General features: G+C 45.3%; 1 protein-coding gene across 1 annotated transcript in view; it reads right to left on the minus strand.

Annotated features, from left to right (window-relative positions):
- Window positions 1-8,826: 8,826 nt before the first annotated feature.
- LOC129714246 (WD repeat-containing protein 48) overlaps window positions 8,827-27,947 on the minus strand; it is a 90,528-nt gene continuing 71,407 nt past the window's right edge. Inside the window, exons 14-19 of the mRNA XM_055663794.1 lie at window positions 23,840-23,935; window positions 20,484-20,589; window positions 18,327-18,414; window positions 15,673-15,749; window positions 12,167-12,359; window positions 8,827-10,098 (exon numbers count right to left, since the gene is read on the minus strand). Of these exons, the coding sequence (XP_055519769.1) occupies window positions 10,003-10,098; window positions 12,167-12,359; window positions 15,673-15,749; window positions 18,327-18,414; window positions 20,484-20,589; window positions 23,840-23,935 (656 nt within the window). The 3' untranslated portion in view covers window positions 8,827-10,002. The remainder of the gene's footprint in view (window positions 10,099-12,166; window positions 12,360-15,672; window positions 15,750-18,326; window positions 18,415-20,483; window positions 20,590-23,839; window positions 23,936-27,947) is intronic.

Here is a 27,947-nt window from a genome sequence, read left to right on the forward strand (position 1 = left end):
CAGCTTTGCAGGTGGGACCTGAAATTGGTTAATCTGGCAGTGTCACTATCCTTGTGCACTGTGGACAAATCAATGAGGAAAGATGTGACTTAGCCGGAGTGGACAGACAATGCTACGGGTCAAATGCCAAATACTTCAGCCCATAACTTTTTTAAATGGCAATTTATGGCCCCACAAATACTAATAAATTATCCAAATCTGCCTTTTAGGGAAGTTCATAAGTTACAGGAACAGACTTAGGACACTTGGTCCATCAAGTCCACTCCACCATTCAATCATGGCTAATCTATCTTTCCCTCTCAACCTGCCTTTCTCCTGCCTTTTCCCCTTAACCCCTGATATCCTTATTAATCAAAAATCTGTCAATCTCCGCCGTAAAAATATCCATTGACGGCCTCCACAGCTGTTGGGGCAATGAATTCCACCCTCTGACAAAATAAATTCCTCCTCATCACATTTCTAAAAGTATGTCCTTTTATTCTGAGGCTGTGGCCTTTGGTCCTAGACTCTCCCACTAGTGGAAACATCCTCTCCACGTCCACTCTATCCAGGCCTTTCACTATTCCATAAGTTTAAATGAAGTTCCCCATCATCCTTCTAAACTCCAGCAAGCACAGGCCCAGCACCGTCAAACACTCATTATATGTTAACCCAATCAATCCTGGGATCATTCTCGTAAACCTCCTCTGGACCCACTCCAACAGCAGCACATCTTCCTCAGATATGGGGTCCAACACTGATCACAATTTGGGACCCAAATCTGTTGAAGGGATAAATATTTACTGTGTTCAAAGTCTAAAATAGTAGCAACGGGAGCAATATCGCTCACCTGAGAAGGTAGGAGCCTCATGCGATCTTCTCAGCTGAAATTCAGCAGGTCTGACTGTCCAGCACAGCCTCACTATTGAATTGTAGCTCCAGAGTAGGTTTAACCCTTAGGTTGGACGTGCTCACATCTGATTTATAGGAGAGAGCACTGCAATGCTAGTTTCCCATCAAATACGGAGACTCCAAGTAGAAAAAGAGGTATTTCCTCTTACTGGAAAGGGCACAGTGAAGATTTGTGAGGATGTTGGCCGGACTCAAGGGCCTGAGCTTTTGGGAGAGGTTGACCAGGCTAGGGCTCTATTCCTGAGAGCACAGAAGGGTGAGGGGTGATTTTATAGACGTACAAAATCATGAGAGGAATAGAGTAAACGCACAGTTTCTTCCCCAGAGTAGGGGAATCAAGAACCAGAGGACATAGGTTTAAGGTGAGGGGGGAAAATGTAATAGGAACCTGAGGGGTTACCTTTTCACACAAGGTATGGGGTGGGTGTATGGAACGAGCTGCGGAGGAGGTAGATGAAGCAGGTACTATTGCAATGTTTAAGAAACATTTAGACAGGTACATGGATAGAACAGGTTTAGAGGGATAAGGGCCAAATGCAGGCAGGTGGGACCTGTTGGTCGGTGTGGGCAAGTAGGGCCGAAGGGGATGTTTCCACGCAGTGTCACTCTGGCTCTATAAGAAAGACTTAAGGGGCTGTCCCACTGCAGGGACCTAATTGGCGAGTTTAGAAGAGTTTAGGAGAGTTTGAAAAAGTGTCATGTAGATGACCTCCTTCGACTATGTAGAAGACTAGCTTCGGGAATATTGGACACCGACTAGTGGAGAGTGAAGACGACCTCCTTCGACCTCCCTTCAACTATGCTGAAGACTACAACTACCTTTGACTACCTTTGATTACCTTCGACTATCCTTGATTACCTACGAATAACATGCCGACCTACTAGGACAAAATCCATGGCGACCTTTTTTGTACTCGTGGGCATTTTTCAGCATGTTGAAAAATATGCCGCGACCTAGCTGAGGCCTCGAGTACGCGGGGACTACTCTCGAGCATGAAGGAGAGTTACAAAGACATCCTAGGACCTCATGTCTACCATGCTGTGAGCATGAGTCGAGGGCAAACTCGACAATTAGGTTGCCGCAGTGGGACAGCCCCTTTACTCTGTGTCCTTAAACTACCTCACACCAGCTCTGAAGTTGCAGGATTGTAGATTACTGTCCGGCTGGTTTTGTGCAGCAACTCAAATGGTTTATTCCGAATAGCCATCACGTAACCAACCACAGGAGGTCTGATGAATGCATCTTTAGACTTTAGAGACACAGTGTGGAAACAGGCCTTTGGCCTACCGAGTCTGTGCCTACCAGTGAATACCCCATACCCTAGCTCTATGCTATACATTAGGGACAACTATATATGTTTTTTAACCAAAGCCAATTAACCTACAAACTGCACGTTATTGAAGTGTGGGAGGAAGCCGGAGCACCCGACAAAAACCCACATGGTCTCAGGGAGAAAGTGCAAACTCCATACAGGCAGCACCCGTAGTAAGGATTAAACTCAAGTCTCTGGCGCTGTAAGGCAGCAACTCTACCACTGCGCCACTGTGGCGATTAACTTTTAGTTTTTACGGGGGGGATCACTGATTCAGTGTTTCCAAGCTGTATCTCTGAACTAAACCAAACCATTGAAGAAACAAAACAGTCAAGAACGGGAAGAGTGCAGAAATTTACGATCATGTTGCCAAGACAATCTTGGGACAGCAAAGTGTCACCGCTGTAGAGCTACTGCCTTACAGCGCTAGAGACCCGTGTTCGATTCCGATTACGGGTGCTGTTTGTACGGAGTTTGAACCTTCTCAGTGTGACCGCATGGGTTTTCCCTGAGGGCTCCGGTTTTCTCCCACACTCCAAAGACGTACAGATCTGTAGGCTAATTGGCCATGGTAAAATTATAAATTGTCCCTAGTGTGCAGGAGAGTGTAGAGTGATCGCTGATCAGTTCGGACTCGGTCGGCTGAAGGGTTTGTTTCCATGCTGCATCTCTAAAGTCTAAAGACTCGAGCGCCTGTGCAACAGGGAAAGGCTGATCAGGTTAGAACTTTATTCCATGGAGCGCAAGAGACTGAGGAGTTATCTTATAGAGATGTACAAAGTAATGAGGGGAATAGATATGGTGAATGCACCTGTCTTTTACCCAGGGTTGGGGAATCAAGAACTAGAGGGCACAGTTATAAGGTGAAAGGGGAAAGATTTAATAGGAACCTGAGGAGCAACTTTTTCGCACACAGGATGGTTTGCATATGGAATGAGCTGCCAGGGGAATTAGTTGACGCAGGTACAATAACATATAAAGACATTTGGACAAGTACATGAATATGAAAGGTTCAGAGGGATATGGGTCAAACACAGGCAAACGGGTCTAGCTTAGATGGAGCATCCTGGTGAGTTGGGCTAAACATCCTGTTTCCATGCTGTACGACTCTACTCATTGCAGGTATAATAACAAGGACACCTACGTCAGACTCCTATATTTTGGCCGTTGACACCATAATTCCAACCAAATTATTATGTGAAAGTCTAGACTAATGCCCCTGTCCCACTTAGGAAACCTGAACGGAAACCTCTGGCGACTTTGCGCCCCACCCAAGGTTTCCGTGCGGTTCTCAGAGGTTGCAGGTGGTTGCCGGAGGTTGCAGGTAGTGGAAGCAGGTAGGGAGACTGACAAAAACCTCTGGGAACCGCATGGAAACCTTGGGTGGGACGCAAAGTCTCCAGAGGTTTCCGTTCAGGTTTCCTAAGTGGGACAGGGGCATTAGGATCCACCACCATCTGCAACTGGGTCCTTGATTTAATGACCTGCAATCAGCAAGGATAGGTGAATAAAAACCCTTCATGATAATTCTCAACACCGCTATGCTCTCACCCCCTACCTATGCGGCCAAATTCTGCTCTAAGTTTGCAGACGACCACCATAGTGGGACAGATCTCAATCAATAACGAGACCGAGTACAGGAAGGATCCAAAACAAGAACTTCATAAAGCAAGGTGTACAAACCCCAGTTTGTATCAGTGGTGCTGATGTGAAGATGTCAATGTTGTGATTTTCAAGTTCCCAGGTTTAAATATCCCCAACAATTTGGCCTGAACATTGAAGCACCATCCAGGGAAGCACACCAACCTCACTAGATGAACAAAATTCACCATCTTCAAAGGCTTTTACAAATGTCTACAGATGCACTATACAAAGTATTCTATCCAGTTGTATCACATCTTGGTATGGTAACTTGGGGTTGAAAATTTTGCAGAGTTGTGAACACAGCCCAGTCCATCGCACAAACTAGTCTCCCCCTCACCTACTCCAATCGACTCCACCTATACTTCACGCTGCCTCGGGAAAGCAGTCAATATAATCAAGGATCGCTCACACCATAGTCATTCCCTCTTCTCCCCCCCCCCCCCCCCCCCCCCCCCCCCCCCCCCCCCCCCAGCAGCATGTACTAAAAGCTTGAACGCACGCACATAACAACAGTTTCGGGAATACCCACTGTCCTACTATCACCAGACTCTCGAACAGACTTCTCATGTGCTCAAGATGATATCTTGGTCTTCCAAGCGACCTCGTTGCAACTCCTGCAATTTAAAAAAAAATCTGCACTTTCTCTGTAGCTGTAACACTATTTTCTGTACTCTGTTTATTTTCTCATTTGCACTACCTGATGTACTCATGTATAATGTAAGTTGCCTGTATAGCACATCAAAACAAACTTTTTGTGTAGGAAGGAACTGCAGATGCTGGTTTACACCAAAGATAGACACAAAATGCTGGAGTAACTCAGCGGTACAGACAGGAACTCTGGAGAAAAGGAATGGGTGACAGTAGGTGCAGGAGTAGGCCATTCGGCCCTTTGAGCCAGCACCGCCATTCAATGTGATCATGGCTGATCATGCCTAATCAGTACCCCGTTTCTGCCTTCTCCCCATATCCCCTGACTCCGCTATCTTTAACAACCCTATCTAGCTCTCCAAAGTATCCAGAGAACTGGCCTCCACCGCCCTCTGAGGCAGAGAATTCCACAGACTCACAACTCTCTGTGTGAAGAAGTGTTTCCTCGTCTCCATTCTAAATGGCTTACCCCTTATTCTTAAACTGTGACCCCAGGTTCTGGACACCCCCAACATCGGGAACATGTTTCCTGCCTCTAGCATGTCCAAATCCTTAATAAACATATGTTTCAATAAGAATGCCTCTCATCCTTCTAAACTCCAGTGTGTACAAGCCCAGCCGCTCCATTCTCTCAGCATATGAGAGTCCCGCCATCCCGGGAATTAACCTTGTAAACCTACGCTGCAACATGCCATTTGCTTTCTTCACAGCCTGCTGTACCTGCATGCTTACTTTCATTGGTACACAAAAAAGCTGGAGAAACTCAGCGGGTGCAGCAGCATCTATGGAGCGAAGGAAATAGGCAACGTTTCGGGCCGAAACCCTTCTTCAGACGCCCCACCCAAGGTTTCGAAACGTTGCCTATTTCCTTCGCTCCATAGATGCTGCTGCACCCTCTGAGTTTCTCCAGCTTTTTTGTGTACCTTCGATTCTCCAGCATCTGCAGTTCCTTCTTAAACACTGCTTACTTTCATTGTTCAAGAAGGAACTACAGATGCTGGAAAATCAAAGGTACACAAAAATGCTGGAGAAACTCAGCGGGTGCAGCAGCATCTATGGAGCGAAGGAAATAGGTAACGTTTCGGGCCGAAACCCTTCTTCAGACTGATAGGGGGTGGCGGGGAGAGGAAAGGAAAAAGGAGAAGCCCGAGGGCTGGGGGATGGGAGGAGACAGCTCGAGGGCTAAGGAAGGGGAGGAGACAGCAAGGGCTAACAAAATTGGGAGAATTCAATGTTCATGCCCGCTGGATGCAGGCTCCCCAAGCGGAATATGAGGTGCTGTTCCTCCAATTTCCGGTGTTGCTCACTCTGGCAATGGTGGAGACCCAGGACAGAGAGGTCGGATTGGGAATGGGAGGGGGAGTTGAAGTGCTGAGCCACCGGGAGGTCAGGTAGGTTCTTGCGGACCGAGCGGAGGTGTTCGGCGAAACGATCGCCCAACCTCCGCTTAGTCTCACCGATGTAGATCAGCTGACATCTAGAGCAGGGGATGCAGTAGATGAGGTTGGAGGAGATACAGGTGAACCTCTGTCGCACCTGGAACGACTGCTTGGGTCCTTGAATGGAGTCGAGGGGGGATGTAAAGGGACAGGTGTTGCATTTCTTGCGGTTGCAACGGAAAGTGCCCGGGGAGGGGGTGGTACGGGAGGGAAGGGAAGAATTGACAAGGGAATTGCGGAGGGAGTGGTCTTTGCGGAAGGCAGACATGGGGGGAGATGGGAAGATGTGGCGAGTGGTGGGGTCACGTTGGAGGATGGCGAAAATGACGTAGGATTATTTGTTGTATGTGACGGCTAGTGGGGTGAAAGGTGAGGACTAGGGGAACTCTGCCCTTGTTGCGAGTGGAAGGGATGGGGAGAGAGAGCAGTGTTGCGGGGTATGGAAGAGACCCTGGTGCGAACCTCATCTATGGTGGAGGAGGGGAACCCCCGTTCCCTGAAGAATGATTACTTTAATTGACTGATGGACAAGGACCCCCAGATCCCATTGTACTTCAGCTTTTCCCAACTTGACACCATTCAGATCGGTCTGAAGAAGGGTTTCGGTCCGAAACGTTGCCTATTTCCTTCGCTCCATAGATGCTGCTGCATCCGCTGAGTTTCTCCAGCACTTTTGTCTACCATTTAGATAATAATCTGCCTTCCCGTTTTTGCTACCAAAGTGGATCTCACATTTATCCACATTAAACTGCATCTGCCATGCATCTGCCAACTCACCCAAGTGTCCAAGTCACCCTGCATTCTCATAGCATCCTCCTCACAGTTCACACTGCCACCCAGCTTTGTGTCATCTGCAAATTTGTTCATGTGACTTTGAATCTATCTAAATCATTGATGTATATTGTAAATAGCTGCGGTCCCAGCACCGAGCCTTGCGGTACCCCACTAGCCACTGCCAGTCATTCTGAAAGGGACCAGTTAATCCCTACTCTTTGTTCCCTGTCTGCCAACCAATTTTCTATCCATGTCAGCACTCTAACTCCAATATCGTGTGCCCTAATTTTGCCCACTAATCTCCTTTGTGGGACCTTATCAAATGCTTTCTGAAAGTCCAGGTACACTAGATCCACTGGCTCTTCCTTGTCCATTATCCTAGTTACATCCTCAAACAATTCCCGAAGATTAGTCATGCATGATTTCCGCTTTGTAAATCCATGCTGACTCGGACCGATCCTGTTACTGCCATCCAAATGTGCCGCTATTTCATCTTTTATAATTGACTCCAGCATCTTCCCCACCACCGATGTCAGGCTAACTGGTCTATAATTCCCTGTTTTCTCTCTCCCTCCTTTCTTAAAATGTGGGATAACATTAGCTACCCACCAATCCACAGGAACTGATCCTGCATCTATAGAACATTGGAAAATTATCACCAATGCACCCATGATTTCTAGAGCCACTTCCTTAAGTACCCTGGGATACAGACCATCGGGCCCTGAGGATTTATCAGCCTTCAGTCCCATCAGTCTGCCCAACACCATTTCCTGCCTAATGTGGATTTCCTTCAGTTCCTCCGTCACCCCAGATCCTCTGGCCACTACTATATCAGGACGTTTTGGGTCGAGATGTCTTCAGACTGTAGAGGGGTCTCGACCTAAAATGTCACCCAATCCTTCAAACAAACTTTTTCACTGTTTCTCCATACAAATAATAATGTACACAGCCGATGCACACAGATTAATGGGCAGAGGGAGACAACGGCAAATTCCAATGGACATAAAATGGATCAATGTTTAAAAATGGCCATATATTGCCACCGCATGAAAGGGTGGCACAGTGGCGCAACAGGTAGAGATGTTGCCTCACGTTTCCAGAGACCCGGGTGCAATCCTGACCTCGGGTGCTGTCTGTGTGTCATTTGCATGTTCAACCTGTGACTGTGGGTTTCCTCCGGGTGTTCTGGTTTCCTCCCACATCACAAAGACAAGCGGATCTGTAGGCTAATTGGCCTCTGCAAATTTCCCTTAAAGCGCAGGGAATGGATGAGAAAGTGGGATAACATAGAACTAGTGCGAATGGGTGATCGACGGTTGGCGTGAATTTGGTGGTCTGAATGATGTATTTCTGTGGTGTACTTCTAAACTAAACAAAACTTAATTTTTCCTTACTTTTACATTCATTTAGATTAATTAGCTGCACCCAACACCTAACATTTTAATTGAAAATATGAACTAGAGTAGCATTGCTACCCTACAGTGCCAGACACCCGGGTTTGATCCTGACTACAGGTGTACGAAGTTTGTATGTTCTCCCCGTGGGTTTTCTCCGGGTGCTCCGGTTTCCTCCCACACTCCAAAGACGTGCAGGTTTGTAAGTTATTTGGCTTTGATAAAGAAATGTAATTGTCCCTAGTTTTAGGATCGTGTTAGTGTATGGGGCGATCGCTGGTTGGCATGGACTAGGTGGGCCAAAAGGGCCTGTTTCTGCGCTGTATCTCTAACACTATATCATACTAAAATGCACCAGCTTTAAGAATACCCTGTCCTGTATATCTGTAGTTATTACTAGGGTGACACGGTGGTGCACAGTAGAGTTACTGTCTTAGAGCGCCAAAGACCAGGGTTCGATCCTGACTACGGATGCTGTCTGAATGGAGTTTAAACGTGATCTGCGTGAGTTTTCTCTGGGACGCTCTGGTCTCCTCCCACATTCCAAAGATGTACAGGTTTGTTGGCTAATTGGCTTGGTGTAAATGTACATTCTCCCTAGTGTGTGTAGTATGGTGTTAGTGTACAGGAATCGCTGGTTGTTGCAGACTCGGTGGGCCGAAGGGCCTGTTTCCACAATGCATCTCTAATAAAATCAACTAAATTAGATTGAAAGCATTACAATGATTTAAATATTATTTTATTTATGCCTTAATGTTTCAACTCTGGATCTACAATATCCAAAAAAAAATTGCGATCAGCTACAAAGTCTCAAAAGCTTTCCATTTTAAAAAAAATTAAAAAAAATTCAGTCAGCTGAATAAAAAAGTACAGTATTTACAACAAACTGCTCCCAAGATGGGGTCTGGATATAGGTGGTCCTTCTGACCATTGGATTTCGTTCTCTGGAAAACCAATCATGCTTTTACTTTTCTGTACTTTTACTGTTCCTTTTACTGTACTTAACTTTCCTTTAGCCTGGACTCATTGTCACTTCCCCGTGATCCCAATCATCTTTCGATCATTCTAACAAAGAACTTGACCCCCGTAACCTTGAAAATGTGCTTACGCCCTGCTACCTGGACTTTTGTTCTCTTTCCAGTTAAATTATTTCTACAAGATCTCATCTCTTGCTAGATTAGCTCTGATAGATGTAGCACCGCTAATTATACCGAACAAAACGTACAAACATAAATACTGAGAACATTCGATCGGGGGTACAATTTACATTTAGCTTGCAGCTTGGTTCCAACACTAGCGATGAATCTGCTCTCTGCATTTTCCCTTTTGATTCCAATCAGCCACTCTACTTCATAAAGGAGCCATCAGGACTGCTGACATTTAGATGCCGTCGAAAAAAATGCCTGGAATGTATGGAGAAATACAATTCACACAGGTAACATCACATGTAGTAAGGCGACTACGACAGCTAGCCTAGCCTGGTGCCCATGCAGACATATCTGAGACAATGGGTTAAAGGAACTGGAAGAGGTGGTTATGTCCATTATCTGGAGCATTTATCTATGTATTTAAACCTGCACAGAGTATTAACCACCGCACTATATATCTACTATAACCTTTGGCCTGCCCGTTCTAATTAAGACAGTGCATTGGGATCGTTTAAATTTACATTCTGCATTCTTCCTAAATTATATGACGTTGGAAGTGCCTGTATAATTTGGCACTTCTGTCTGTAGGGGATTAATCGACGGGCTGGGTCTAAAATTGAGCGGTGCAAGGGGGCAGCATTACTACTCGTTTCGCCCAGTACAGATGGTGAAATTGGGCGCGGAGGGAGAGTTCGCCATGAAACTGCTGGCTCGTGCGAGCCACCAAGCCCTCGGCTCCCTTGCTTGGACATCACGTTGACTTCTGCCGATAATGGAGCGTCAGGTCCCCTCCGCTTTTCCAGATGAAATGCTTCACTGTCCGCAGGTCCATGTTTGGATCGAGTACCTGCAATGGGATTTGGAGTAAGTGGTGTTGTCGATTAAACAGTCCGTAACGCCCTGAACATGGCTGCTGTGGTGGCGCACAAACGCCTATCTTTAATCAGACTTTACTGGACTTGTACTCATGTATAGTCTTTGTGCTGATCTGGATAGCACACACCACTTTACCTCAGTGCACATGGCACTAAACGTAACTAACTAACAATACAATAGAACTTTATTGATCCCAGGAGGGAAATTGATCTACCAACAGTCATAAAACACAAGATGCATGAAACACAAATTTCAAGTGGCGAGTGGAAATTCCAGGATTTGGGATGTGCAAAGATTGAGGGGGACGGGGACGGGACGGAGGGGAAGGGAAGTCAGTTTACCCCACAGCAGAGGGGGGAGGAGTTGTACAGTTTGATAGCCACAGGGAAAAAGGATCTCCTGGTGTGTTGTGTGCTGCAAACTATGTCTACCTATGTGTGGCAAGGAACTTCAGATGCTGGTTTACACCGAAGATAGAGTAACTCAGCAAGTCGGACAGCAGCTCTGGAGAAAAGGAATGTGTGGCGTTTCCTGACAGTCTGACGAAGATTCTCAACTCGAAACGTCACCTGTTCCTTTTCTTAAGAGATGCTACCTGACCTGCTGAGGTACTCCAGCATTGTGTGTATAACTAACTGCCCAACCAACTATCTAATGAATTAGCTAACTAACTAACTGTGGCATGGCTAGCCGAGCTGCTAACTTGCAGCTCCAGCAATCTGGGTTCATTCCTAATCTCCAGTGCTGTCTGTGTGGAGTTTGCATGTTCTCCCAGTGGCAGGGTAGGTAGAATATGTGATAGGACAGTGGGATAGGTTTGCAGGGAAAACTGGTAAGGGGTAGGATTGTTCTACAATGGCACGGGTCAAGTGGCAATGTCGTAAGGACCAATGTAGAAATCACAAATAACACCAAGTATTGAGTGACGTGTTTTACCCTGGTAATGCAAACCAGAGCAGAGCAGTGAATGTTAGGGCCTTGAGGAGTGTTGTAGAACAGAGACACCTAGGGGAGCAGGTTTATAGTTCCAAGAAAGTGGTGATGCAGGAGGACAGAGCAGAGAATGCAACATATGGCATGCTTGCCTTCATTGGGAAGGGCGTTGTGTATAAGGGTTGGGACAAATAAACTGTGGATGCTGGTTTACATTGCGTTTGTTCATGTTACCCAAGCAGAATATGAGATTATTATTATTAGCCGTTATCAGGGTGAGAAACTATTCTTTTGAGTATCACGGTTTCTTTCCCTTGAGCACTTTCTTCCATCCAAGGAAACAGTTGGGGCTTTGATCTAACGATGTGGTCACTGTTATGTGGTCAGGTTTCTATTATGTGGTCAGGTCAGGTGGAATGCATTTGATGTGGAAAGCATTTTATGAGCATGCATCACAGCATGGTATGGGACCAGCTCCATCCAAGATGACAAGAAATTGCGGTGAATTGTGGACGCAACCCAGTCCATCACACAAACCAACTTCCCTGCCACTGAGTTCATCTCCACCTCACGCTGCCTCGGCAAGGCCACCAGCGTAATCAAGGATGAGTCGCACCCCGGTCACTCCCTCTTCTCCCCTCTCCCATCGGGAAAAAGTGTGAAAACACACACCTCCAGATTCAAGGACAGTTTCTTCCCAGTTGTTATCATGCACTGAACCATCCTGTCAACAACTAGAGATATGTCCTGAGCTACTATCTATCTCATTGGAGACCCTTGGACTATCTTTGATTGGACTTTACTGTACTTTAACTTGTACTAAACATTATTCATGTCATCCCCTTTATCGTGTATCTGTACACTATGGACGGCTTGACTGTAATCATGTATTGTCTCTCCGCTGACTGGTTAGTACCCAACAAAAACTTTTCACTGTGTACCACTGAACACGTGGCAATAAACTAAACTCAAACTCAGATTAGGCATGAACTGGAGGAATCCATGACAAGAAATGATCCATAATATCAAGAGGCAAGGACATCCCGCAGAAACATGGTATGATCTTGAGCAGAGAACAACATGTTCGCACCAGGCATTATGCTAACCTGATCTTGACAAAGAAGTTCGATCTTCTCCTCGGCCAGCACAGCAATGTCTTCTTCCTTGTCCTGCTCCCCGGGTTTCTCATTGTTTGACGAGCTTGTCGTTTGCGATTCATTATCCAGGTTGATGATCTTCTCATAAACATGTTCCATCACTTTTCGAACCTGCAGCATGTCACTGGCCGACAAACGATCCCTACAACACGATTAGAAGTGCAGAGATAATCAATGGAGCCCTGAAAACTGCTCTAATTAAAAACAAAAAAAATCATTTTGATTTTGATTTAGGAAACCTTTTTCTATTTTGAGGGCTCAAAACAGTAAAAAAAATTGAGAAATTACAAAAGGAAATGAAATTTAAAATAAGTGCGAGGCTAGATTTACAGTGGCACCTAAAAGGAGAAAGCAAGTTTAAAAATTTAGGTTTCTGACCTAATAACACTTCATAATATTTAAAATGTTTAAGATACTTTTACTTTCTAGACCTCACTATACTGCAAGTGCTTTATTTCATTCTTATTTCTTACACAATCACACTTTTGCTCAGGTCCTAATGTGCCTATCAGGGGTATTATTTCTATAACTATCAGAAGAGATATAAACAATGGTTTAAAATATGAGGTAGACATAACATTCTGGAGTAACTCAGAGGGACAGGCAGCATCTCTGGAGAGAAGGAATGGGCGACGTTTCAGACTCGCATTGCTCCAGCATTTTGTGTCTACCTTCAATTTAAACCAGCATCTGCAGTTCTTTCCTACACGTTTAAAATATGAGCCTGGCTCCTCCTCGTCCATGACAATGAATAGCTATTTCCTGAGTAAAAGTCATGGATTCCCAAGATTTTACTTACATTAGGGGTTTACATTACCAGGGACCCGGGTTCGATTCTGACTACAGGTGCTGTCTGTGTGGCGTTTGTACATTCTCCCTGTGACTGTGTGCGTTTTCTCCGGGTGCCCCGGTTTCCTCCCACACTCCAAAGACGTACGGGTTTGTAAATTAATTGGCCTTGGTAAAATAGTAAATTATCCTTAGTGCTTAGGATATTGTTAGTGTACGGAGGTGATCGCTGGTCGGTGTGGACTGGGAGAGCCGAAGGGCCTGTTTCCATGCTGTATCTCTAAAGTCTAAGCATAGGAATCTCAAACCTGTCCATCACCAGTTTCAAAATTGTTGGTCCATTGTTCGTGATGGGATATGGGAGAGTAAATTCCTTCTTTTTATTTATGCATCTTTGCAGGTCATTGCAGTGGCAAAGAAAATGGATTTAGGGCAGATGTAGTCAGTTAATAAACAAACATTCACTAACAGGAGGCTGCACTTGCAGGAACCTTGAGCTAAGACAACTCACTGGAGGAACTCGATGGGACAGGCGGTATCTGTGGAGGGAAATAGACAGTCTCCATCAAAATAGTGTCTGTCCAGCTGCCTGACCTGCCAAGTTTCGCCAGGAGTTTGCTTTTTGCTCCCTAAAGTCACTAGCATGTCAAAGTTCCACATTGCTTAAAATAAATACAGAATCAAGGCAGTATCTGTGAAAGAAATGGACAGTCCCCAATCAAAATGTTGTTGAAGAAAGTGCTGGAGTAACTCAGTGGGTCAGGCAGCATCTTTGGTGAAATAGGATAGGTGAACGTTGAACGCAGACTAGGCGAGCACTTTGCTGAACATTTATGCTCAGTCCGCCTTGGCCTACACAATATCCCAGTTGCCAAACATTTTAACTCCCCTTCACCATTGTCAGAGTGCGACCAAATGCTAATTGGAGGAACAGCATCTTTTGTACTCGGGCAACTTACAAAATGAAAGAGGATATCCCAGCCAATCTGTTCTTCAATGCAGGGATGAATGAAACATAAACAAAGGAATAGTTAGATCTCAAGCAGTATGAAACATTGATTTGGGACTCTAATTTCAAGTACCCTTGCACTGTCTCCCCCTCCCCACTTTCACCCTCACCCTAGCCATCCTACTAGTTCCACTGTTCATATCCTTGTATCCCTTCGTTATTACCTCTTCCCCAGCCAACTTCTACTTCTTGCGAATGAAACATAAACCAAAGGAATAGCTAGATCTCAAGGTGGGAGTTGAGCAGTCAGGTTGTTATCTCAACCCAGCCAAAAATGGGCCATTATGGGATCCACCCTTCCATGGCCATCTGTTGCCGGTCTTGCTTTGTTCTGGCCTTTTCTTACCTCCAGTTCCCTCCCCTCAACTTTCAGTCTGAAGAAGGGTTCCGTCCCAAAACGTCACCCACCTTTTTTCTCCAGAAATGCTGCCTGACCTGCTGAGTTACTCCAGCACTTTGTGTTTATCTTCGGTGTATACCAGCATCTGCAGTTCCTTTCTACTCAAGATGTTGACTGTCTAACTCCCTCTATAGAGGTTCTGTGACCTGCCATGTTCCTCCAGCAGTTTGTTTTTTTGCTCCCTAATGTCACTGGAATATCAAAGTTCCACATTGCCTAAAAGAAATACAGTCTGTGCAGGGAAATGGACAGTCCCAAATTAAATGCTTGTCTGTCCATTTCCCTCTACGTAAGTTATCTGACCTGCAGAATTCCTCCAGCGGTTTGTTTTTTAATCCTAAATGTCTCAATTACATCTCAAATGTTTCTCATTGCCTAAGAGAAATAAAGCATCGAGTTGATGAAAAGGTTTATAGTTCAATTTTATCTTAAAGCTTCTAATAATTCCCGTCTGATCTGTTTTCAAATCTGAAAATTGCACTGCATAATTTTATAAATGCAAATGTACAAGAGTAAAAGTGATAGTATTTCTAACCTGCTGCTGGTCTTTCTAGGAGGAACTTGGCAAAGAACAGCCCCTACGCATGAGCTTAGCATAAAGTACCCGAATACTAAGAACATTTTGTTCCTTGGATCAGTATTAAATTCATGCAAGAAATGTTCTAGTGAAGGAGTGCATGGAAACTGCCCTTGAGCACTGAAGTCAGAATTAGACGTTTTAAGTTTACTTGATACAGTTGGAGAAATAATCAGCAGGTAAAACATTCAGCTATGTGCATTTTACTTAGATTTCACTTTATAAAAGTGGCTAATAATCCTCTCAGAAATATTTTTAGCAAGCCACGTGGTTACAAAGTCAGCACCAAAAAGAAAACTTAAACTAGCTTATCAAGGCAACTAATGTTGGGCAATAAAAGTTGCTTGATGTTCACATCTACAAATTGAAAGACGAACTTCATTCTTTTTCTCAAATCAACCTATAATAGTCACATTAAACAGGCAAAGAATAATATATGATCCAGTTCAGCAGGTATTTATACAACACCAGATTTCCAATTGGTACTGTATTACGTTACAAAATGCACCTCTTTGATGTCCTAAACACAATGCTCATTGCGAGAATCCAACAGTCTCAGACTCATTGATCCATTTGAGGCCCAACAAACAAAAGAACTAAAGAGGGAGTTGCTCTTACCTCCAAAGCAAGGTAAAATTATCTGCTGTGGGGAAATAATTACCAGCCGTAGAGGTACTTACTTCTTAAGTGTTTTTGCTCCCGAAGAAGAATGAGGTTGGAGGTAGAATGGGATTTTGTTGAATTTCGGCATGTTCTTCTGAAAAAGGAGGCAAAAATATAAAGGTTCAAAATATCCACAGCCAGCACACTAATAAAGAGCAAGTAACCAATTGGAGGTGTAATTTAACCAGTTATTTAATGGCGCATGCAAGTGGCATTCTTTTATTGCTAACAATTAAAATTAAAAATTTGTAGCGCCAGATTTTGGACAAATCTTTTGATATGAGTAATAGAAGTTTGGTGCACCAAACAAGTTTTTCTTAAAAAGTAATTAAATACAGTAAGTGGGGTGTGGAGAAGAAAGATAAATGTTAAGAGGACAGGTACATGTATAGGAAAGGTTTCGAGGGATACGGGTTAAATGCGGGCAGGCGGGAGGAATGTAGACGGGGCAACATGGTTTGCATGGGAAAGTTTGGCTGAAGGGCCTGGTTCCGTGCTACATGGCTATGACAAGAGTAGAACTGTAAACAGCTGGTAAAGCTGCTCCCTCACAGTGGCAGAGTCCAGATTTCAATCCTGGCCTTGGGTATGGTTTGTGCGGCGTTTGCATGTTCTCCCTGTCACCGCGTGGGTTTCCTCCCACATCCCAAGGACGTGCCGGTACGTAGGTTATTTGGCCTCTGTAAATGTGTAGAGAGTGCATGAGAAAGTGGGATAAACAGGTGGTCAATGTGGACTCGGTAAACTGAGGGCCCTGTTTCCATACTGTCTTTCAATCAATCAGTTCCGTTTGCCTAATCACATGGAAGCCAGTGTTCTCTCTGAGAAGAATTAATTCTAAGGAAGCAGGGTGCTGGCAGCCTCAGGGAAACAAGGAGCTCGGAAAAGTTAAAGAGTAAAATCTTATTTAACTTATTTGCAAATGATAACCTAATTTCGGATGCCGGTAACTAGTCCTGGTTAAAACGTATGCCATTATAAATCATTTACCGTGGCACACTAGTTTAAAAGCATGAAATTAAGGTGCAAAGATTAACATGAAAGATTCTGAAGATTCATTTCAGCCTCTTCCCATTACATTTGCCCTCTACATCTTACAAAGCCCTGGCTTGGCTTCACTTGCTTACAAAACATGGGTGGCACGGAGGCGCAGCTGGTACAGAGTTGCCAACTCACGGCGCCAGAGACCCGGGTTCGATACGAGTGCTGTCCGTATGGAGTTTGTATGTTCTCCCTCTGACCACATGGGTTTTCTCCGGGTGACCCTGTTTCCACCCACATTCCAAAGGCGTGCAGGTTTGTAGGTTAATTGGCTTCTGTAAATTGCCCCTATAACATAGAACCTGTGTACAGGTGATCGTTGGTCGGCGTGGACTTGGTGGGCTGAAGGGCCTGTTTCCACACTGTATCTCTAAAGTAGGTCAAGGAAGGATGTGACCATACTGGAGGGAGTCCAAAGGAGATTCACCAGGAGGGAAAATTGAGGGAGTGGGTGACCTAATATAGCCAATTAACATCGTAAGAGGCATAGAGAGGGCAAAAAGCAAATAGATTTTTTTTTCATTGATAGTGGCATGAAATATAAGAAGAAATAGATTCAAGAAGGAGTTATAAACAGAATCTGAGGGGTAGGTTTTTTTCTCTTAATCATGTTAGAATTGATTTCTTGAACAGGCTGCCAGAGAAGATAGTGGAATCAATTATGACATTTAAAAGGCATTTAGACGGGCATTTAAATTAGCATTCTTTGCACTCATTTGCTCACATTAAGAACGTAGATGGGCAAAAATGTCAACATGGGGGCAGAAGGGCCCGGTTCAGTGCTATAGTACTCTATGATCCTTGCCACAAATGATTGATTAAGGAAAACTGATTAGTTATTATCTGGTGAGCAAGGGCAAGATTTGGTGTGGCTACACTGCTTTTCAGTCAATTGCCTGGACTAAAAAACAGTAGAGACATCGAGGAATGGGGTGCCTGCAGAATCAGGTATCTCACACAAAAGCAAATTTTAACATCTTTTCATGTTCGTGAAAAAGTTTGCTTAACAAAGCATTCAAGTCTCGTGAATTTTGCTTGTTCTTGGCCATAAGACTCTGCACTCATTGACTAGATCAAAAAAAAGTTTGAAGTAATCTTCTGTCAGAATTTTAATTCCAATTTCAGATAATGTGTGGTGGTGCTGAATTTGGAATAAAACTCATGTTTATCTTCTCAAGATTAAATTAGTAAGGTATAACCAAACAGACCATTGCAATGAAACAGTCTTAAGCAGCAGAACAAAGCGGGGACCTGGCGGGGATCGCCAAGAATGTAGTGGGGACCCGGCTGCGGGGGCTGCTGAGAACGTAGTCGGGTCCTGGCGGGGGGGGGGGGCGCCAAGAACGAAGGGGATCTGGCGGTAAACCTGGTTTGCCGCTGCGAGAAGATAAATTTGTTTGATGAACATTTGTAAGTTTGTCGGCTCCAGAAACGTAGCAACTCTTTGTGTACTGCCTTGTTGAGGTCTGCTTTACCGGATTGTATGCAAAATAATAGAATGTAATTGTTTCACCTAGGTACATGTGACAATAGAATGTTATTGACTCATTGAAGTAAATGTCACTTTCTGTTCCAAAGCACAAAAACATTTCTGTGGTGGTGGGCGAACTGGATCAGCTGAGTCACTTACGTCCACGGTGATATCGATAACCCACTGAGGCACAGTTTCATTCAGAAGCATGGATTCTGTTTCACCCCCTGCGTCTCGACACAAAAGCCTGCAAGGAATAATTTTGTAAAATCCTATTGTTTTGGCTGGCTCATTTAAGAATAGGGATAGTGAGAAAGCTGAAAGGGGCAGAAGGAATATATAGATCAACAATAAGCGAGTTCGGTATTCCGACTGCATATGCCCAGGTCATAGGTCACAAGCGAAGAACACTCACGGCAACCGTGCCGCGGCATGGACACAGACCTGCGCCTCATCCGCAGCCAGAATCGATACCGGGTCTCCGGTGACGCAATCGCTGTCGAACCGCCACTTTCCATCCCTGTTCCCTCCCGAGCGCCCCCCCCCCCCAACCCGTCCCAACCCGTCCGGGGGCGGCCAGAGACGTCGGGTGTCAGACGGGAGCGGCTCCCCCAGGCCCACAGCCAGCCTGGAGAAACAGCGCTAAATGCAGCTCTACTCTGCCTGTTAACCTTCCAGCCCTGCCTGGACTTATGGGAACGACGGCCCAGGCTTACAGCCAGCGCGGAGAAGCAGCGCTAACTCCACAGCTCAGGGCTGGTGTCCCGTCAGTCCAGGCAGGGCTGGTATGTTAACCAGGCGAGACAGGCAGAGTTGAGCTGGATTTAGCGCTGCTTCTCCGCGCTGGTTATGGGCCTGGAGGCGCCGCTCCCGTCTGATTCTCGTGTCTCTGGCCGTCCCCGGGAGGCTCTCGGGAGGGGATGGGGATGGTCCAGTGGCGGTTCGGCAGCGATTGCGGCACCGGAGATCCGGGTTCGATCCTGGCTGCGGATGAGGCGCAGGTCTGTGTCCATGCTGCACGGCTGCCGAGAGCTTTAATCGCTTGTGACCTTTGACAATTCTCATGATTCCTTGCGTTTTTCGGAATACCAAACTCGCTTATTGTCAAAAGTTTGCACAGATAGGCACCACTGAATGATTTGAAGTAAAGCATATATTAAGAATGCATTAATTTTTAGTTCTTTCTATGCCCAAATGGCAGCTACTATGGGACAGGGAACGTTAGCAATGTGGTTATAACAATGGATTAGAGAATAAGAAATCATGTTGTCCAATCTACTAAAAAAGTTTTTGTTCATTACACAAGGAAACATGAGAATATACAACTCGCTGGAGTTTAGAAGGATGGGGGAGGAGTTGGGGGAATCTCATTGAAACCCTCCAAATAATGAAAGGCCTAGATAAAGTGGTTGCGGAAAGGATGTTTCCATTAGTGGCACAGCCTCAGAATAAAAGGACCTACATTTAGAATGGTGATGAGGAATATCTTTAGTCAGAGGCTGGTGAATCGGTGGAATTCATTGTCACAGATGGCTGAGGAGGCCAAGTCATTGGGTATTTTTAAAACGGAGATTGATAGGTTCTTGATTATTAAGGGCGTCAAAGGTTACAGTGAGAAGGCAGAAGAATGGGATTGAGGGTAGCACAGTGGCGCAGCAGTAGATTTGCTGTCTCACAGCGTCAGAGACCCTGGGTTTGATCTTGACTACGGGTGCTGTCTGTACAGTTTGTACGTTCTCCAAAGACGTACAGGTTTGTAGGTTAATTGGCTTTGATAAAATTGCAAATGATCCCTAGTGAGTAGGATAGTGTTAGTGTACTGGGTGATTGCTGGTCGGCGATGACTTGGTGGGCTGAAGGGCCTGTCTTAATGCTGTATCTTTAAAGTCTAAAGATCAGCCGGGATCAAATGGCAGAGCAGACTGATTGATGGGCCGAATAGCCTAATTCTGCTCCTGTGCCTTATGATATGCGTTATGATGTGTGTCCATTATGATTGAGGGGAAACCATGTCAAGGAGATTTAAGTGCTGCCCATTAGGCACCTCTTACATAAAGGAAGCAATCACTGAAGGCTCTACCATGCACCCCTTACTTACTGCCTGATTTTAATTTGGGTTCTGCCAGGGCAACTCTGCTGTAAAGAACTGGTGCAAAAATGCCTAACTCCAGATGGCCGTAAGATGCTGTGTAATCAGCCACACATGCTATGCATGTTATTGATAGTCAATAATAGCTTAGCAGATAAACTTGGAAGCCTCTGGAGATTAGTTGGCATGTGCCCACAGGACCAGAATACTAGGAAATTATACAATACCTGAAGAGAGTGCGACCCCCTGCTTCGCCAAATATGACCGGAGTATGTGGTGGCACCTGGAAATAACCATTGCCTTTCTGAATTCTGTTTTCTTGCTCACCGTTAGCTAAAAAAAGGGGAAAAAACGCAAATTTTGCCCAAAGGTGGTCAATCTTTAAAAAGTTGGCTATTCGCTTGAAAAAGTTTCAACACTATTTGAATATAACAAAATTATGCTCATCAGTAGATTATATTTATGTACTTTGTATGCAAAAACAAAGATTTTCACTGTACCTAGGTACTAGTGACAATAAAGTATTATCATCATATTTCAAGGAAGGACGGCTTCTTCTGATGATCGGAATGCAAACAAATGGGCAAATTTCAATGTCATTTTCATTATCACATCTCTCTACAGATCTTAGAACATAAAGCATTGGAAGGCTAGCTACATTTTCCAACAAAAACAGTGAACACAAGCTCAATTAATGTTATATCTTGTGTTCACGGTTATAAAACATTGAACAGTACATCGCGGGAACAGGCCCTACAGCCCACCATATCTGAGCCAAACACAATGCCTATTTAAACTATTCTCTTTTGCCTGCACATGAAACATATCCCTCTAGTCCCTGCAAATTCACATACAGTGCTCTCCATAATGTTTGGGACAAAGACCCATCATTTCTTTATTTGCCTCTCTACTCCATAATTTGAGATTTGTAATAGAAAAAAATCACATGTGGTTAAAGTGCACATTGTCAGATTTTAATAAAGACCATTTTTATACATTTTGGTTTCACCATGTAGAAATTACAGCTGTGTTTATACATAGTCCTCCCATTTCAGAGCACCATAATGTTTGGGACACATGGCTTCACATGTGTTTGTGATTGCTCAGGTGTGTTTAATTCCCTCCTTAATGCAGGTATAAGAGAGCTCTCAGCACCTTGTCTTTCCTCCAGTCTTTCCATCACCTTTGGAAAGCACTGGTGAGCTAATTAATCGCAAAGGGACTGGCAGGCCAAGGAAGATCTCCACAGCTAATGACAGAAGAATTCTCTCTTTAATAAAGAAAAATCCCCCAACACCTGTCCGACAGATCAGAAACACTCTTCAGGAGTCAGGTGTGGATTTGTCAATGACCACTGTCTGCAGAAGACATCATGAACAGAAATACAGAGGCTACACTGCAAGATGCAAACGACTGGTTAGCCACAAAAATAGGATGGCCAGGTTATAGTTTGCCAATAAATACTTAAAAGAGCAATCACAGTTCTGGAGAACGGTCTTGTGGACAGATGAGACGAAGATTAACTTCAGAGTGATGGCAAAAGCAAAGTATGGAGGAGAGAAGGAACTGCCCAAGATCCAAAGCATACCATCTCATCTGTGAAACACTGTGGTGTTATGGCCCGGGCATGTATGGCTGCTGAAGACAGTGGCTCACTTATCTTCATTAATCATACAACTGTTGATGGTAGTAGCATAATGAATTCTGAAGTGTATAGACACATCCTATCTGCTCAAGTTCAAACAAATGCCTCAAGACTCATTGGCCAGAGGTTCATTCTACAGCAGGACAATGATCCCAAACATACTGATGAAGCAACAAAGGAGTTTTTCAAAGCTAGAAAATGGTCAATTCGTGAGTGGCCGTCAATCACCCGATCTGAACCCAATTGAGCATGCCTTTTATATGCTGAAGAGAAAACTGAAGGGGACCAGCCTCCAAAACAAGCATAAGCTAAAGATGGCTGCGATACAGGCCTGGCAGAGCATCACCAGGGAAGACACCCAGCAACTGGTGATGTCCATGAATCGCAGACTTCAAGCAGTCATTGCATGCAAAGGATATGCAACAAAATACTAAACATGACTACTTTCATTTATATGACATTGCTGTGTCCCAAACATTATGGTGCCCTGAAATGGGGGAACCATGTATAAACACTGCTGTAATTTCTACATGGTGAAACCAAAATGTATAAAAATGACCTTTATTAAAATCTGACAATCTGCACTTTAACATAGAAACATAGACAATAGGTGCAGGAGTAGGCCATTCGGCCCTTCGAGCCTGCACCGCCATTCTTTATGATCATGGTTGATAATGCGATTTAACCACGTGATTTTTTCTATTACAAATCTCAAATTGTGGAGTACAGAGGCAAATAAAAAAATGATGGGTCTTTGTCCCAAATATTATGGAAGGCACTGTATCTATCTAAAAGCTCCCTTAAACCCTACTCTCGTATCGGCTTCCACCACCACTCCTGGCAGCATGTTCCAGTCACTCACCACTCTCCCAAAAAAAAAAACTTGTCCCGCACACTTCCTTTAAACCATCTCCCTCTGACCTTGTAGCCTTGCTCTCTAGTATTTGGCATTTGCACCCTGGGAAGAAGGTTTTGATCCTTAAAACCCCATCTATACCTCTCAGAATTTTATAAATTTCTATTAGGTCTCCCCTAACGCTCCAGAGAAAACGATCCAAGTCTGTCCAACCACCTTATAGTTAATATCTTCTAATCCAGGCAGTATCCTAGTAATTCCCTTCTGTCTACTTCCCAAATCCTCCACATCCTTCCTATAATGTGGTGACCAGAACTGCACATAATACTCCAAATGCAGCCCAACCAAAGTTTATAAAGATGCAATATGACTTCCTGATTCTCATACTCAATGCCCTGACCAATGAAGGCAATCAGATCATATGCCTTTGTTACCATTTTATTAATTTGTGTAACTGCTTTCAGAGTTATTGACTCGGATCCCCAAATCCCACCAAACACCAATGCTGTTAAGTTTCCTGCCATTAACTGTATATTCCCCCCCTCCCCAAACCTAACAAATTAAAATTATTTTTTCTTAGTATTACTCTGCTTGTAATTGAAATGTTATCTTTTAACTTCAAGGTTTCAATTTTCAAAGTGGCTCCAGTCAAAGGATTGACAGAAGTTTATAAGAATATCTTGATACTACCCCTGTCTTATACATTCTTACTTGGCACAAGTTTTTCCAAAATCAAACTGGATGCACTTGCAACAAAACGGCAAGTCAGGCTTGTTGAACAAAAGGCATCATCACATCATGAGTGCAGAGAACAAGTTTGCCGGCATTCTGAGCTGTCAATGTAGCTGTGTTGAGAGGAAGATGCCAGTAATTACTTCCCCTTGACGGAAAGAAATTGACAGATTCGCACCCAAGGCTTTATCACTGTCAACAGTAGGGTCAGGCAATGGGTGCTCATATTCCAAAAAAGGCACATGTTGTAATGACACAGCGGGTCACGCAGCACCTCTGGAGAACATATCAATTGATTAGATTTTAGTCATTTGTACCCAACATGACCAATTTTGATATGAAATACTGACCTATATTCATTTCATTCTCCTCTTCGTCCATTGGAACAATGTGTGTCCTTGGCCAATACTCCAACAAAGCCTGAAGCAACAGTCCTCCAAGGTTCACTGTGATATGGAAACAGTTTGATCAAAATGAAAATTGCCAATGAAAGAAAGGTTTATGACAATAAATTTGATTTTTGAAATCATAATCCAGTTAAAGGAATCCAAGCTGGTCAACTTAAATGGTATCTAGAATATGTACACTTCCAGATATTGCAAACCTTTCCACCCAATAAACACAGGAAACTAATCGTGTGATCTTGAAGAGGCCATTTTGACCCTAGAACTTCCGTAATTCAACTCGACCGTGGGCTCTGAGCATCTTAGCTTCATAGACAGATATTGACAAGCTAGAAAGGGTGCAGAGAAGATTTACGAAGATGTTGCCAGCACTGATGGGCGTGAGCTGTAGAGAGAGGTTGAGTAGGCTAGGACTTGGGACGCAGAAGGATGAGGTGTGATCTTATAGAGATGTACAAAATCGTGACAGGAATAGATCAGGTAGACGCATAAAATCTCTTGCCCAGAATAGGGGAATCAAGACCCAGAGGACATAGGTTTAAGGTGAGGGGGGAAAGATTTAATAGGAATCCGAGGGATAACTTTTTCCACACAGAGGGTGGTGCGTGTATGGAACGAACTGCCGGAGAAGGTAGTTGAGGCAGGTAGTATCGCAAAGTTTAAGAAACAGGTACATGGATAGGGCAGGTTTAGAAGGATATGGGTCACATGCAGGCAGGTGCGACTAGTGTAGATGGGACAAGTTGGTCGGTGTAGACAAGTTGGGCTGAAGGGGCTTTTTCCACTCTGTATGGCTCTATACAGTCGTTGATCAACATTTCCTGACGCCTTTATCCAGACAGTACCTTTCAAATTCAACCCTTGAAAAGTTCAATTATGTTGATTTTGGAAAAATAAAATAAAACACAAGGGATAAAAATGCTTCCTGATTTCATTCCCGGGTGACCCTTAACTCTAATATAATTTCCCCCCTCTCCCCTCCGGGTTGGGAATCCAGAAAATGTTTCTTGAGATTTATGTTTTGAGAATACTATCATTTAGAATAAAATGAGATTATGCAAGGAAATGCAACACGAAATGTGGATACATGGAATTGCAGGTACTGATTTACAAAAAAAAGACACAAAATGCTGGAGTAATTCAAGGGGTCAGGCAGCATCTCTGGAGAACATGGATAGGCAACGTTTCTGGTTGGATCTTTTCCTTAGAATGATCCCAAAATGTTACCTATCCATCTTTTCCAGAGATGCTGCCTGACTTGCTGAGTTACTCCAGCACTTTGTGTCTTTTTTTGCAACTCACGAAAACTGTCCTATAATTTAAAGCTTTAAGGGCCTGTCCCACTTGGGCGACATTTGGGCGGCTGCGGAGCATCAGTGACTGACGCCCGTAAAAACGTCAAGTTGCACGACAGCATACACACTGACGTATGCTGTCATGTGGGTGACGCTAGGTAGGGTTGAGGGTGTAAAATATTCTTCCTTCAATGCATGGATTTTAAACATTGATATATTAAAATTAATACTGTAGTGCGACGTTAATCCCGAAATGAAGGCGAGGAGCCAGGTGTTTTGGGAGGTATTTTAATAGCGGTCCTTCTCCTGACCAGACGAGTCTGCAAGAGAAAGATGGCATATAAACCCCTGCCCTTTATCTCTCCAGCTAAGGGTCGCCTCCGGACTCATCCATTCCCGTGCCGAGGGGTTCAATAGTGGGAATGGCCCGACCCTTGGGAGCCGCCACAGGACCCCCCGCCCCCCCCAACCGGAGGCACGAAACACACCGGCGGGTGTACGTCGGCCGACCGAGGGGCTGACAGAGGCACAGGTCGAGGGACAGGCGGAAGGTGGAAGGACAGGTGGAGTGACAGGTGGAGGGAGCCACGAAGGGGGACGACCTCGAGGCCGAGGCTGGGAAACCAGCACCGGCTGGTCAATGTCCAAATGTGCCGGCTTCAACCGGCCTCCGCCGGCCCCCCATGTCCAACACAAAGGTCGCCTGTCCGTGCTCCAGCTCCCGGAACGGGCCCTCGTACGGCCTCTGGAGTGGCATCCGGTGGGCATCACGGCTCAGGAAAACATAGGGGCAGTCCCGGAGGGCCGATGGCACGTGCGGGTGGAATGTCCCATGGCGGGACGTCGGGACGGGCGCGAGCCTGCCAACTCGCTCGCGAAGGCGCTGTAGAGTGGATGCGGGCGTTCCCTGCTGCCTCGGCGCCGACGGCACAAATTCCCCGGGCACCGTGAGTGGCGACCCGTAAACAAGCTCCGCTGAGGATGAGGCCAAGTCCTCCTTAGCAGCAGTTCGGATGCCCAGCTAGACCCACGGCAGTTCGTCCATCCAGTCCGGGCCAGAGAGTCGCGCCTTCAGCTGCCGGTGAAACCTCTCCACCAGGCCATTTGCCTGCGGGTGATAGGCCGTGGTGTGATGCAACCACATACCCAACAAATGAGCCATGGCCGACCACAGCTCACAGGTGAACTGTGGCCCCTGGTCCGATGAGATGTCCACCGGCACCCCAAAGCGAGCAATCCAGTGCGTGGACAACGCACGAGCGCACGTAGCCGTTGAGGTGTCGCCCAAGAGTATGGCCTCCGGCCACCGCGTGAAGCGGTCCACCATCGTGAGGAGGTGTGTGATTCCCCGAGATGGCGGGAGAGGCCCCACAATGTCCACGTAGAGATGGTCGAAACGCCGGCGAGGTAGACCGAACTCCTGGTGGACGCCCGGTCATGGCGCTGGATTTTCGCCGTCTAGCACGGAATGCAGGTGCGAGCCCAGTGGCCAACCTGCATTGGGGGGGTGTTGTTCCCAAAGTCTGCATTTATCCCATAGTCAATGTTAGTAAAACAGATGATGTGGCCTTTGTGCAGTACTATTAGTGGGATCTAGCTACACAGGCTGGGTCCACAAAATGGGGGGGTTGTCGGGGAAGTGGGGGGGGGACTGGAGAATGGGAGAAGGGAGGGAAAAGGGGAGAGAGGGATGTGAGGGGAGGGGGGAGTGGAGGAGGGAGAGAAGAGTAGATCGGGGAGAAGGGAGGAAGAGGGGGGAGAGGGGAGGGGAGAAGGGGAGTGGAGAAGCAGGGATGGGGGCGGGAGGGGGGAAGAGGGGAAAGTGGACTGAATCCATCCCTGTGAGTTATAAAGACGGTGATTGCATCTGGAAGAGGACTAATACATCTATAAATAAAACTGAACGATTCAGACAGCTTTTCATTTGCACTATTGATTTTATTGTATTAATTTTAATATATTAATGTTTAAAATCCATGCATTGAAGGAGGAATATTTTACAGACCAACTCTGGTCCCTAACCCCAACCCTAACCCTAACTGGGCTTCACCCACAGGACAGCATACATCAGCGTGTGACAGGGCGCACGACATGATGAGACACCCAAATGTGAACATTCCAAAATCCTGGGGCGACAGGGAAGCACCGGGCGTTACGGCGTCACCATGCCTCACCACGCCTCACCAAGCGTCACGACCCGACCATGACGCGGCAACCTCTTTTTAGGCTTTCGCCTAAATGTCGCCCAAATGTCGTTCAAGTGGGACAGGCCCTTTAGGATGCAGTATGAATCTGGGAATTCTGCAATGGGTCTTACCTAAGTTCGCAGGTTAAATGGCCTCTGTAAAATTGCTCCTTGTGTATAGGGAGTTGATAGTGTGATAACATAGAACTAGTGTGAATGAGTGATGAATAGTCAGCGTGGTATCGGTGGGTCAAAGGGCCTGTTTCCATACTGTATCTCTAAACGAAACTGAACTAAATAATTCCTGGCCTTGCCATGTTAAGAATTTTTCTTAGATTACCTCGCACTTTTACACAAAAAAATTCCGCCTACCGTTGTTTTTCTTCAATCAGACCATTGGATCCAAGTCATACAAAAGTGAAAATGGCCCTTTGGCCTACTAAGTCCACGTCAACCAACAATCACCCACTGATATCAATCCCCTTTTAATCTCCCTGCATTCCCTCCACTCACAGTGGCACAGCCAGTAGAACCACGGCCGTACAGTTCTAGAGACCCGGGTTCAATCCTGACC

This window comes from Leucoraja erinacea, chromosome 2, assembly GCF_028641065.1.
Source record: "Leucoraja erinacea ecotype New England chromosome 2, Leri_hhj_1, whole genome shotgun sequence".
NCBI lineage: Eukaryota > Metazoa > Chordata > Chondrichthyes > Rajiformes > Rajidae > Leucoraja > Leucoraja erinaceus.